This window comes from Cibotium barometz, chromosome 8 (assembly GCF_041138505.1).
Source record: "Cibotium barometz isolate CiBa-2024 chromosome 8, ASM4113850v1, whole genome shotgun sequence".
In the NCBI taxonomy this organism is placed as follows: domain Eukaryota; kingdom Viridiplantae; phylum Streptophyta; class Polypodiopsida; order Cyatheales; family Cibotiaceae; genus Cibotium; species Cibotium barometz.
The window spans coordinates 47,801,691-47,815,023 of NC_141053.1; the positions used below are offsets into that span (position 1 = coordinate 47,801,691).

Here is a 13,333-nt window from a genome sequence, read left to right on the forward strand (position 1 = left end):
TGGCATTGAATGCAGAGATAGAGAGCGGTTACCCAACGTTTATGTGCCAGCTCTCCTTCCCTTCTTCATTATCTAGCCCCTCCGCCAACACACTCAACACACAGGCATGTGGAGAGAAATTTTGGTTCTGATGTTTGTGCACGTGTGGATGAAAGAGACAAAATGCCTTTCCCCCCATTTTCCTTCCATTTAGGGCTTCGCCTTTCATCTTCGATAACCAGACTTGGCTCCTCCCTTCTAGAGAGACCTCAATCTAAGCTTCACAGTTGCAAAAAATGGTGGAAACTCCGTTTTCAATCAGAGCTGAGGTCCAGCAAGGCATGGTCTCAGAACTGAGGAGAGCTTTTGAAGGTTAACCCCCAGAGCACAAATGGGACGGGATGGGCGCATCAACAACTAGGCCGGCCCTCTTCTTATGCAACCGATGGCTGTTGTTTCTACTGAATCCCATCCTCTACTACGCAGCCTTACTGCAGACAGCATTCCTCTGACCCGTTTGCAGCCTTTGGCTTGCGTAACATCCTGGCACGTCTCAAAGCGCTGGTTGAAATTCTTATTGAAGAAGTAAGCGGACCAGACCTTCCCGTCACAATCCATGGCTTTGGCGTAGATCCACACAGCCATTTTGGATTTTTTTAAAAATCCGAATGAGAACCGACAATACCATAAGACGTGTGAGAGGCGTTCATTTGAAATTTACTGTGTTGGCAGGTTGGCATTGAATGCAGAGATAGAGAGCCATTACCCAACGTTTATGTGCCAACTCTCCCTCCCTTCTTTGTTATCTAGCCGCTCCGCCAACACACCCAACACACAAGCATGGTGGAGAGAAATGTTGGTTCTGACATTTGGGCACGTGTGGATGAAAGAGACGAAATGCCTTTCCCCCATTTTCCTCCCATTCAGGGCTTCGCCTTTCATCTTCGATAACCAGACTTGGCTCCTCCCTTCTAGAGAGACCTCACACTAAGCTTCACAGTTGCAAAAAATGGTGGAAACTCCGCTTTCAATCAGAGCTGAGGTCAAGCAAGGCATGGTCTCAGAACTGAGGAGAGTTTCTGAAGGCCAAGGTCCATATTCTCCTGAGCACAAGCACGTGCCTATGGATCGGCATAGAAATTGTTAGAGGAAATGTCAACCACGACGAGTTATCCAGTTGTTGAGGCACGATGCCCGTCATGACCACGCTGTAGCAGGGCGCCAACTTAAGGTCGTCTCCAACATGATAGTTGCAATTAATCCTCCGGGTGACGAGCACCCTTGAGTAGGCAGTAGAGAACTGTTGATGAGGACAAAACAAAATTCCTCTAACCCGTTTGTGGCCTTTGGCTTGCGTAACATCTTGGCACGTCTCAGAGCGCTGGTTGAAATTCTTATTGAAGAAGTAAGCGGACCAGACCTTCCCGTCACAGTCCATGGCTTTGGCGAAGATCCACACAGCCATTTTGGATTTTTTTTAAAATCCAAATGAGAACCGACGATACCATAAGGTTTTGCCAGGCGTATTTGCCATAGGGCAAGTCAATGTGGTGTTGGGGTTTTTCTCTGTGAAATTTACTTATCTTATTCCTTCTCCCCTGTTGTTCTGCATAGGTATAATTCAAACAGGCATCATTGGCGAAGAACGGGCCTATCATTAAGGGTGTATTAGAATGTGGTTTCTATATAGTCTATAGCGGGCCTTTGTTTGCAAGAAGACACATGGCAAAGTTTTTACCAGGTTATGTAATACAGCAGATAGGAGGGGGGGGTCATTGTGGCAAGCAAGAGCAAGATGTGCTTTGTGTCGCATGGTAGCAAGTAATGGTAAGGCTAGAGTTGGTTGCTCTCGAGGTAAGGCTCGAGGTGGTTGCTCTAGAAGCAAAATTGGAGCTTGGCTATTCTAGAGGCGAAGAAGACTAAGCTACGTGGCTTGAGCAAGATGTGTTTTATGTCGCATATGGTAGTAGGTAATGGTAAGGCTAGAGTTGGTTGCTCTGCAGGCAAGGCTCTAGGTGGTTGCCCGAAAATAAAATTGGAGCTTGGCTATTCTGGAGGCGAAGAAGACTAAGTTGCGTGGCTTGGGCACACGAGGAACTGTTGAAGCAACAAGAACAAGAAAAGTAATACTCTGGTTTTCATTGTCTACGTCCACAATCTATGCTACAGAAAATGTGCATCCTGTTATTTGTCTGACATTCATTTTGTGTAGAAGATCATGTCTATGCCGTGTTGAGATATCGAGCTCGTCTAGTGAGGCGGTGGACACTGATGACCCGCCTGGGGGATAGGCCCCACACTTACACCACTGGCATGGTTGGTGAGATCTTGGGTGATATGCGGCCAGTGGGATGACAAGCTGTGTGACAACCATTCTAGAGACTAGCATAGTTATAGCGTCAGCGCATTTAGTTGGGTTCACACTATAGAGAACTCGTGTATGTATTGGTTAAGTACCTTTCATATTATGTGTACTCTTATCTTGTATATGGTGTGTTGAGTGTTGAGTAGAGAAGAAGAAGATTTTCAGCCTCTCACCTTGTGTGTTCTCTATTAGGGTTTTGTGAGTGTGTGTGTGCTTGCAAGAGCTCAAGCTCTCTTCCCCCCTGCATCTTTTCATGGTATCAGAGCCTGGTTCGTGCTAAGGGCTAAGCTGCAAGCAAGAGAACCACAGGAAGCGGTACGAGGGTAAGAGCTTTAACTACTCTTCCTTATTTGTGTTGGTGACTACACCCTTGTCGGGAGCTCTACGGGAGACACCGACAAACGATCTCTGATTGAAGAGTTTTCTGCGCGGGAGTAAAGCTATAGGGCAACTTTATTGTCCTATCGGCCCTCATTTTTTGGACCGAAAACGCGTTTCGAGCGCGTCTGGACCTCCATTTTTCAGAAAGCAGGCGATTTCGAGCACTGCGGGTAAGTCATCGATTCTCTGCAGAACTCTGTTTTAAGAACTGCAGGAAGACAGATTGATTGTGCAGACACTGTGGGTGCTGCAAAGAGGTCAACAATTGCCATTGGGTGTATGTATGCACATTGAAGTCACTGGTTGTGACATTTGAGAGTACTACAGTACCGCAGCAGAACTACAGCAGTTTGTGCAGGACAAACCATAGTGCTATTTCTGTTAAAATTGTGTGTCTGGCAAGATGTCAAATGATGGCATAACCCAGATTGTGGCTGAGAAGCTAGATAAGAATAACTTCCATGCTTGGAGGTTCAGGTTGACGAATTTCCTAATGGGAAAGGGCTATTGGGACTACATAGAAGGTGAGCATGAAGAGGCACCAGAGATACCAGACATAAATCCAACTGCTACAGATGTGAAAGAGTTTAAAGACTAGAATCAAGGAGCGAGGAAAGTTATGTATTGTCTCTCCATTAGTATACAGGACACCATGATTGGGCACATTTAGGATGCCAAGTCCCCCAAGGAGGCATGGGACACCTTGGTAAATTGAAGAATGAACTTTATACTGTGGAGAAAAAGAGCATGTCTGTGAATGACTATGCGTTGAAGATAAAGGATATTGTGGAATCCTTTGCATCTATTGGTGTGTCAGTAGTAGATGATGATGATAAGGTGGAGGTCTGTCTACGTGGTCTCGGACCACAATACAAGGCGTTCAAGACGTCTATTCAGACTCGGAAAAACATTCCCAACTTTACAGATTTGGTGTCTATGCTGATTATAGAAGAGAAGAGCTTGGGTGAAGACCAACAGTCTTCACAAAACAAAAACAGTTTAGAGCAACAGGCCTTCTACACAAGTTCAGGAAGAGGACGAGGTAGAGGAGGCCGTGGACACGGTCAAGAAGGTGGCCGAACAGGTAAACCTGTTCCCATAGACCCACTACATTGAGACTGTTCTGATACATATCATCCTGCATCTTTTCATGCCGGATGATATGTATCAGAACAGTCTCAATGTAGTGGGTCTCTGTTCTAAGCTTCTGTTTCCTGTTCCCAAAGTGCTAAATGTGGGCAGGCATACTATTGTCGAAAGCAGTGACTACCTTGGTCAGCTGTTTGGCTGAAAAATGAGGCCTATATTGTCACAGCTGCGTATGACTATAATGCAAAGATTATATAATATGTATTATATATTTAATTTTTACACTCTTTATGAATTTTTGCATGTAATTTTTTGCGTCCACCAATGTAACATTATTATAAGAATTAATTATACAGAGTTCAATATCATTACACATGGTTACGTTTTGAGGTAGAGAAACACATTAATGTTTTATCTTTGATATATCTATATATCAATTTACATATATGCATAAATACATGTATGTGCTTCAATAAAATGATGTTTTTTTAGTGCAAAGGCAGGCGAAAAACAATGTGGCTCAAGTGTTGAGTGTGGGTCCATTCAAAGGGCCCCACCCACACTCAATGCAAATAGATTTTTTGTGCGTGTATAAACATGAGAGAGAGAGAGAGAGAGAGAGAGAGAGAGAGAGAGAGAGAGAGAGAGACTCACCCATATATATAGACATAGCTTCTCTCTTTTGCCGTTTATCTCTCTCACTCTTACTCTTTCTCTACATAGAAAATGTAGAGAGAGAGAGAGAGAGAGAGAGAGAGAGAGAGAGAGAGAGAGAGAGAAGCTCTTAGGGAGAGAGCAAGAGGCAGTGTGAGAGAGAGAGAGAAGCTCTTAGGGAGAGAGCAAGAGGCAGTGTGTTGTTTTGTTTTTTTTAAGAGCTTCTCTCTCTCTCTCTCTCTCTCTCTCTCTCTCTCTCCCTGTGGTTTATCTCTCTTACTCTTACTCTCTCTTTACATAGAAAATGCAAAGAGAGACTGTGTGTGTGTGTGTGTGTGTGTGTGTGTGTGTGTGTGAGAGAGAGAGAGAGAGAGAGAGAGAGAGAGAGAGAGAGAGAGAGAGAGATCAAAGAGAGAAAGAGGGAGGGAGAGCTATGTATTTTTACTACTATGAATGTTCTTGTGTGTGTGTGTGTGTGTGTGTGAGAAAGAGAGAGAGAGAGAGAGAGAGAGAGAGAGCCACATATTATTCATAATGGCAGCATGGTCCTTTTCTATGAGATCATTGAGACATTTTGTTTACTCCATTACATAAAGATTATCTACCTAAGGGGAAATCCTTATGAGGTTATATTTGAATAGATTTGGTGTGGAAGCTTAGAAGTCTATTTTTAATTTTATGTTTCATTAGATGGCTACTTCCCATCTGAGATGGGTCACACCACTTCTTGCTATACATAAAAGAGGACACATGTGTACACTGGGTTGGAATGCTAGATGTACATGTATGCCGATTTTGGTGCTTATTCAAAGAAAAATAAGTGCTTTAGGAGCTCTAATATATATGGCAAGCATGGTATATATAGGTTGTCAAGTTGAGGACCATGAGGCCCAAAATCAGCTTCAAATATAAGGCCTTTTTCTCCTCTTTCCATGAGACAATGTCTATGTGTTTTTATGCATGCAAGAATACTCTTGCCCATCGGAGATGGGTCATGCCACTAGTCTCAACAAAAGCATGGTGGATTCAGACTTAGTGACAATGATAATTAGCGTAGTAGCAACAATGACCATCAAGAAGATTCGGCATGGGAAGAGCTAGCTAATACAAACGATTCATCAATAAGTCGTCTTCTAAATCACAATATCGACAACTCAAAGACTTGTTCTAGAATTGATGAATAAGATGAAGACTAAAAGAAAGGAAAAGCAAACCTCACTCTATAGGGTGTCCCTCGGGTAGGGATTGCATGTCTTATCTTCCAAGATTGTTTATACTTTCTTCAAAGGCAAGGAATTTTTTTGCCACCATTACTTGTATATTCTTGAGAAATGCATTCTCTTCACTGAATATCTGGTTTTTGAGAAATTTAGTGCAGAAGGGGCTTCTTTTGCAACATAAATGTTGCAAGCTTAGTGTCTACCTCTATCGTTTTTGGAGATTCTTCATCATCAGATAATTCAATAACCATTTGGAAGTCAGGCTTAGAATTTAACTGATATCCTGGCTTCCTTTTATGTTTTAACAAGCTTAAACTATTCAAGAATCCTCATAGTGCTTTTCCATTTCTCTTCTGCAATAACAAAGCTTTTTTTCTATTTTTATGTCCTCTTTTTTGTATGGTTGAATTGCCACAACCTAGCATAATCCCATGTGACCTCCCACTTGGGTATTGTGAATTTATTAATATTTCTTGGTGAGTGGCTACACCTTTTGTCTGAGAGAGAGAGAGAGAGAGAGAGAGAGAGAGAGACAGAGAGAGAGAGAGAGAGGGGTTAGAAAGAGAGTTAAAAAGAGTGAGATGGAGAGGGGGTTAGAAAGAGAGTTAAAAGAGTGAGATGGAGAGAGAGTTAGAAAGTGGGTTAGAGAAAAGTAAAGACATAACAGTCGCTCATTTGAAAGTACACCTAAACCGCCAAAACTACACCTCATTTTTTATTCTACCAAAAAACTCCAAAAATGCTAGTTTTTTGCCCAAAAAAGGTAAAATTTAGAATGAACCTCTTAGAAAATACAAAAAAAACTAAAATTTCATACTTAAATACTCAAAATTAACTTTTTGAACTTCAAAAAGTCATGCAAATTTGGACGTATAAAACCATCATTTTTATTGAAAATAAAATACATTATCAAAAAGTGACATCTAAAAGATCTAGCATTCCTTGTTCAAAAGATCCTTCACTTCCTCCCATAAAATTTGTATGGTTTGTTGTCGAAGGTAACTAGATTTCTTTCGAGTGAAGCCATAAATAAGAATTTTCACATCATCTTGATTGATATTATGTGTCATGGTGACTGTCCTCTATTTTCTTTCCCTTTGGGCTTGCCTTAATTATCTCTAGGTATACTTTCTTGTTAGTGCATTATCTCCGCTTGTTTTGAACTAGTGAACATCAATTGACTATACCCTTTGATTCTCTTCTTGAATTTTGATGATCTTTGTGAATCAAAAGGGTTACCCACTCTCATCATTTTCTGCTAAGACAATAATTATAATCCCCATTGTGAGCTGATTAACATTTTCTTTCCACATTTTGTTCTCTTATTGGAGTCATTTGCTTGTTTTTCTTACACCAATATAAGCTTCTTGAGTCTCTCCATACATAAGTCTCTCTAGCTCTTCAATTCATTCTAGAGATTATTCTCTCTTCTTCGATAGCTCAGTGATGTACATGCCAAAGAAATGCTGCTAATATTTTTATTTCAAATTGCTCTGACACATTTTTCAAGTTCCAAAATCCACTCAAAATTTTACACTTTCATGACATAAAATAAATTTCACCTTAAAAAATCTTAAAAATTTGTTGTAAAACCATCATTTGTTACTACCAAATCAATGGAGACTTCAATTTACATCAAAATTTCATAAATAAAAATGATTGTTTTTTAAAAACAAAGATTTTCACATCTTTAAATCAAATTCTTAAGATAACTTCTCTAAATTTGAATTGAATACTAAAAAAAAATATTATAACAAAAAAATCTCTTAAAATAATGCGAGGGGACTAAATGTCATTAATTATACTTTTCACCATGTCCTTTTTATGATTCTTGATTGCTTTTGATGAGATTTATGATGAATTTATAGTAATGAAGACATTTCCATCACACAAATAACCACGCTTTCCAAAAACTAAATGTGGTTTTTGTAATTTTCTCAAAGAGGACAAGATCCTGATCACAATTCTATTTTTCAAATAAGAAATTTGACTTTGTTAAGTGCTTGCTTTTCACAATTTGAAGATTTGCATATTTTTTGGTTATTTAAAGAATGAAGGAAAGCAACAATGCTTAATTTGACCAAATTAAGCATGGTTGCTTTCTTACATGCTTTAAATAACAAAAAAAATACAAATCTTTAATTGTGAAAAACAAGCACTTAAGCCGTGAGATTTCTTTTATGATCTCATCCTCTTTGAGAAAAGCACAAAAAACACATTTGCTTTTTGAAAAGCGCGATTCCTTTTGTAATGAAGATGTCTTTTATAATATAAGTTCATCACGTGTCTCATCAAAAGCAATCATTAAATGATCATAGTCCCCCCCTGCACCCCTTTTTCCCCTCCCAAATATGTTACGAACCATCTCTTTCCTCCCAAAAGTGCCACGTGTCACCAACCACCCATCTCCTCCTCTAAAGTGAGAAGGTCTAGGGAAGAGTTGTATTCCAGAATAGAGCCCCTCCCCCCTCGGCCCAACCCCCGGCCTTGCTTCCCCCCTTTTTCCCTCCAAAAGTGCCATTAACCACCCATTTCCTCCCAAATGTGCCACCAACCACCCATCTCCTCCCAAACGTGCCACCAACCACCCATCTCCTCCTTGCTCCTCCTCTAAATTTTAGGAGGTGCAGGGCAGAGTTGTATTCCAGAATACAACCCTCCCTTGAGCTCGAAAAAATGCAAGATTTGGAGTCACTATCTCATTTTGAGTTCCGGAAGCCGCCTCCTTCCTGTATTCCAGAATACAACCCTCTAGAGCTCGTATTTCAGAATACAGGAAGGAGGCGGCTTCCGGAACTCAAAATGAGATAGTGACTCCAAATCTTGCATTTTTTCGAGCTCTAGGGGAGGGCTGTATTCTGGAATACAACTCTGCCCTGCACCTCCTAAAATTTAGAGGAGGAGCAAGGAGGAGATGGGTGGTTGGTGGCACGTTTGGGAGGAGATGGGTGGTTGGTGCCACATTTGAGAGGAAATGGGTGGTTAATGGCACATTTCAGAGGGAAAAGGGGAGGGGGAGGGGGAGGAGGTGTGGGGATGCTTTTTTTTTTTGTTGGGGGGGGCAAGGGGGGATGGAGGTACAGGCCATAAATGGGAGGGGTGGGGGTGTGGGCGGAAGGGGCGCGGAATGGAGGGGGTGGAGCAAGTTGGGGGGGGGGGGGGGGGGGGGGGGGATGGCAGGGCACGATGGGGTTGCATAGCTTTTTTTGGGGGGGGAGGGAGGGAGGTGGGTTAAGTTGGGGGGGGAGGGGTGGGGAATGGAGAGGGTGGGACAAGTGGGGGGGCGAAGGGTCGGGGCGGGGCGGGGCAGGGTGGGGAATGCGGGGGTGCCGAGTTTGTGGGGGGGGAGGGGAGGGGAGGCAGTGTAGTGCTGGGAGGGAGCCGTGTGAGAGGGGAGCAGGCCGGGGGCAGAGGGGGGTACAAGGAGCAGTTGGGGGGGCGTAGGGGGAGAGGAGGTGTAGTGTGGATTGTGGGAGGAGGGGGTAGGGCGGTGGGGGTGATGTGGGTTGGGCGGAGGGAGCGCAGGGGGAGGGTTTGGTGTGGTGGGGAGCAGGCAAGACTTTGATTTTTAATGAGTTCATAAATTTATATTACCAAAGATATATTCATCACAAAAGCAACTGATCTTTCCAAAAAGTAAATGTGCTTTTCATGATTTTCTCGAAGAGGATGAGATCAAATAAGAAATCTCACTGTGTTCAGTGCTTGCTTTCCATAATTAGTGATTTGCATGCTTTTTAGTTATTTTTAGCATGCAGAAAAGCAACCATGCTTAATTTGGCATGGTATGCTATAAATAACCAAAAAGAATGCAAATCTTTAATTGTGGAAAGCAATCACTTAACAAAGTCAAATTTCTTATCTGAAAATAGATTCTTCATTAGGATCTCGTCCTCTTAGAGAAAAGCAAAGAAAGCACATTTGCTTTTTGAATAGCACTTTTTGCTTTTTGGAAAGCACGATTGTTTTTGTGATGAAAATCTCTTCTCTAATATAAATTTATCATAGATCTTGTCAAAAGCGGTCATAAATAAAAAAACACGTGGTGAAAAGTATAATTGATGACGTTCACCCCCTGTCCCACATTATCTAAAGATATATTTTTGTTATAACAATGTTTTTGTAGTATTTATATCTTAAGAAGATGTGAACATCTTTGTTTTTTAATTTTTAAAAAATAACAATCATTTTAATTCCTAAATTTTTGATTTAAATTGAACTCTCCATTGATTGGTAATAACAAATGATTGTTCTAGACCAAATTTGTAAGCTTTTTTAAGATGAAAATTAATATTTGTCATGAAAGTGACCAATTTTGAGTGGAGTTTGGAACTTAAAAAAGTGTCTAAGCCATTTGAAACAAAAATGTCACTAAAACTGTCTAAAATAAGGTTACTAATTTTTTCCACATAAATTATTAGTTTTTTTCACATTTTTAGGTGATTTTAGGTGTTTTTTGAGGGACCAAAACTACACCTCACGCCCTGTTGTATTTTGAAACGGTTATATGTTACATAGAGAGTGGGAAGAAAGGTAGAGAGAGAGAGAGAGGAGAGAGAGAGAGAGAGAGAGAGAAGAAGAAGAAGAAGAAGAAGAAGAAGAAGAAGTAGAGAAGAGAACTTTTTAACGTCGTAGGAAACTATCCCAAGAGACCAAATTCATCTATCCGACCAGATTTGATCTCAAGACCTTTGATTCAAGAGGGAAATGAGCTAACCAATCTACCACACTTGGGTGACAGAAAGGTTAGCCCATTTTCCTCTTCTTATTCACACACACACCCACACACCCACACACACATTGAGAAGAGAACTTTTAACGTCGTAGGAAACTATCCCAAGAGACCAAATTGATCTATCTGACAAGATTTGAACTCAAGACCTTTGATTTAAGAGAGTTGGCTAGTTTGAGAGAAATAGAGAGTTAGAGGGAGCAAGAGAGATTGAGAGAGCTAGAGAGAGAGTCCAAAGAGAGAGGGAGAGCGAGAGAGAGAGTTATAAAGAGAGTGAGTGAGAGTGAGGTAGAGAGAGAGAGAGAGAGAGAGAGAGAGCTAGAGAGAGAGAAAGAGTTAGAGAGAGAGAGATATATACAGAGAGCGCGAGAGGTAGGGAGAGACATAGAGAGAGAGGTTACAAGGCGAGAGTTAGAGAGAGAGAGAGATTACAAGGGGGGCGAGAGAGAGAGGGATTTATTTTTTAAAGATATTTTGTTTTGTTTTAAATGGGAAAAATAAAAATGAGGGGGGGCAAAGGGAGGAGAAGAAATAGAGAGAGATACAGAGTAGAATTAGTTAAAAAAATGTTTTTTTTGTTTTATTTTAAATAAAAAATAAAAGAGCCAGAGAGAAAGAAAGAAGGGCAATGAGAGCCACATTTGTTCCTTTTGCCACGTAGGTTCATGGGTGGCTGAAGGGGCGGTCGGGGCGCTGCGCCTGCAAATCCGAGACGCGCCGCACTCTAATACAACAGCCCTTATCCTGCGAGCCTAGCCCCGTATTATAATACATCTATATATATATATATTTATATTTATAATAGAAATTCTGGAAATTCTGACAACACCGTCTTCCTGCTCTTCCCCCCCCTCCCCGCCCCCCCCCCCCCCCCCCCCCCGAGCGTTCTCTCGTGTGTGCGCGCGCCTCCTCTGCCGAACCCTCCCCTTGCTTTCAACCCTCTTCCTTTGTGGACGCTTGCTCGCCGTAGCGCTTCCAGACGCCCTCCCTCTTTGGGAAGTTTTTTTCAACATCACACGATGCCCAGCATGCCTTCCTTCTGAGCCTTTTCCCACTACGGCGACCTCCGATGGCCGGTTGAGAGGCCGCAGGTGATCCGGGGGCCGCCCGCTCGCCGCTGGCCCTTGATCTTTGCCGACAGGATTTGGTCCTAGCCATATCTACACAGGGAGAGAAACAGAGACACATTAAATAGGCTATGGCACAGCGTCCGGGAAGGCAGCGGCAGCGGCAGCAGCACGGGTGGGCAGTTCGGAGACACCACCCTCACCAAGATCTTTGTGGGCGGGCTGGCTTGGGAGACGCAGTGTGAAACTATGCGACGCTACTTCGAGCAGTTTGGCGAGATAGTGGAGGCCGTGGTGATAACAGACAAGAACACGGGCCGCTCCAAGGGCTATGGATTTGTACTTCCTGCGATTCCCCAACCCTCTCCCCCTCCCCTCCCATTTAATTATGATTAATTGATCTTAATTCTTCTGTGTTAAACCTTTGATTATTTGATTGATTTTAAATCATTTTGCTTTTGGTGCTTTTGTGTGCAGGTGACCTTCCGTGATGCAGAGGCCGCGAGGCGGGCGTGTATGGATCCAGCCCCTGTCATCGATGGCAGGAGGACCAACTGTAATCTGGCTGCACTTGGGGCTCATCGCCCACGTCCAACCTCTCCCTTGTTCCAAGGCAAGCCATTAATAATTAGGTTTCCAAAGTGTTTAGTGTACTCTGGTTGCTCTAAATCAGCAACGTGTAGGGTCTGGATTGGTACACTGTTCTACTGTATAGTCATATTTACTTCTGGAGTCTGGTTCATAAGCTTAGGGATATCACTGTCAGTTACCTCGCGAGTCACACTACTTGGCGTGGAGACCTTTACATTAAGTGAGGTTTAACTTTCCATATATTCAACTCTATCATTAACGCTAACCTTTCCTCTTTAGGGCTTACTTTGTCAACGGTTTTTATTACCAAGCGCTACTTAAGCTTAAGTAAGCATCACTCTAATTATTTATATTGCCTCTTTTTCTTACAAGGGGCTCGCTTCTTACCTTTCATGGGCGATTTGGGTGGTCAAGTGTATGGTGGAGCTCCCCATTTTGGGCAACCTTTGCCTTTCGGCTATCAACAAGGCTTCCCCTACCCTCCCCCTTTGGGTAAGTTTATTTTCTATTTGGTGGAGATTGTCAATATATTCCGTTTTGAAATTATAGAGCCAAAACTTGTAAATCCATAAGGATTAAGTTAAAGATCCAACAATAATAATGTCTCTACATGGATAAGCGTAGTTGTGATAATTTCTTACCATACTCTAGGGCTTAGGGTCTCCTCCCTTTGGGTAAATGATGAAGTCAATGCAATTTTTAACTGGGGGGACTTTGTTTAGAAAATGAGAAGACGGCATTAATTAATCCCTCAATGTTGATGTTGTGATGGTGGGAGCAGGTATCCAGCCTATCCCCCAGAGTATTATGGAGCTCCGGTAGGTGCCTTTGGCCCACTTCTCTTGATCTTATCTTCTCCCCCTTGTTATTAATAATGTTTTATCCAATTGGTTTTGGCCCATAGCAAGTACAGGGGTCGCCAGTGATTTTGCCAGTTTTGGGTGCCTTTCCTCTCTTCTGACTAGGACGGTTTGATTGATTCTATGGAGTGGGGTGGGGTGGATGGGGAAACTGGGAGTCAACTTTTGTTTTATTTGTTTATTGGCAATAATAATTGTATGATCTCTTAAGCCTCTATGATGCCATTAATTGTCGACATTTTCGGCCTATATGATGCTCAAGCGATGATGATTAAAGTGGTTGATTACTCATTTATTGAAATGATTATTGATTGATCGGGAGGCTATGCTGTAAAACAATATATAAAAAATAGGGTATATTATTCGCTGATAGGGTAAGCTATGCATAGTGATCA

General features: G+C 42.1%; 1 protein-coding gene across 1 annotated transcript; it reads left to right on the forward strand.

The window, feature by feature from the left end:
• The first annotated feature begins 11,247 nt into the window (after positions 1-11,247).
• LOC147636356 (uncharacterized) lies at positions 11,248-12,900 on the forward strand. The gene is made up of 4 exons (XM_086802112.1): positions 11,248-11,826; positions 11,965-12,100; positions 12,451-12,570; positions 12,860-12,900. The coding sequence occupies exons 1-4, from the start codon at positions 11,737-11,739 to the stop codon at positions 12,898-12,900; spliced, it is 387 nt and encodes a 128-aa protein (XP_086658238.1). The 5' UTR covers positions 11,248-11,736.
• Positions 12,901-13,333: the final 433 nt, after the last annotated feature.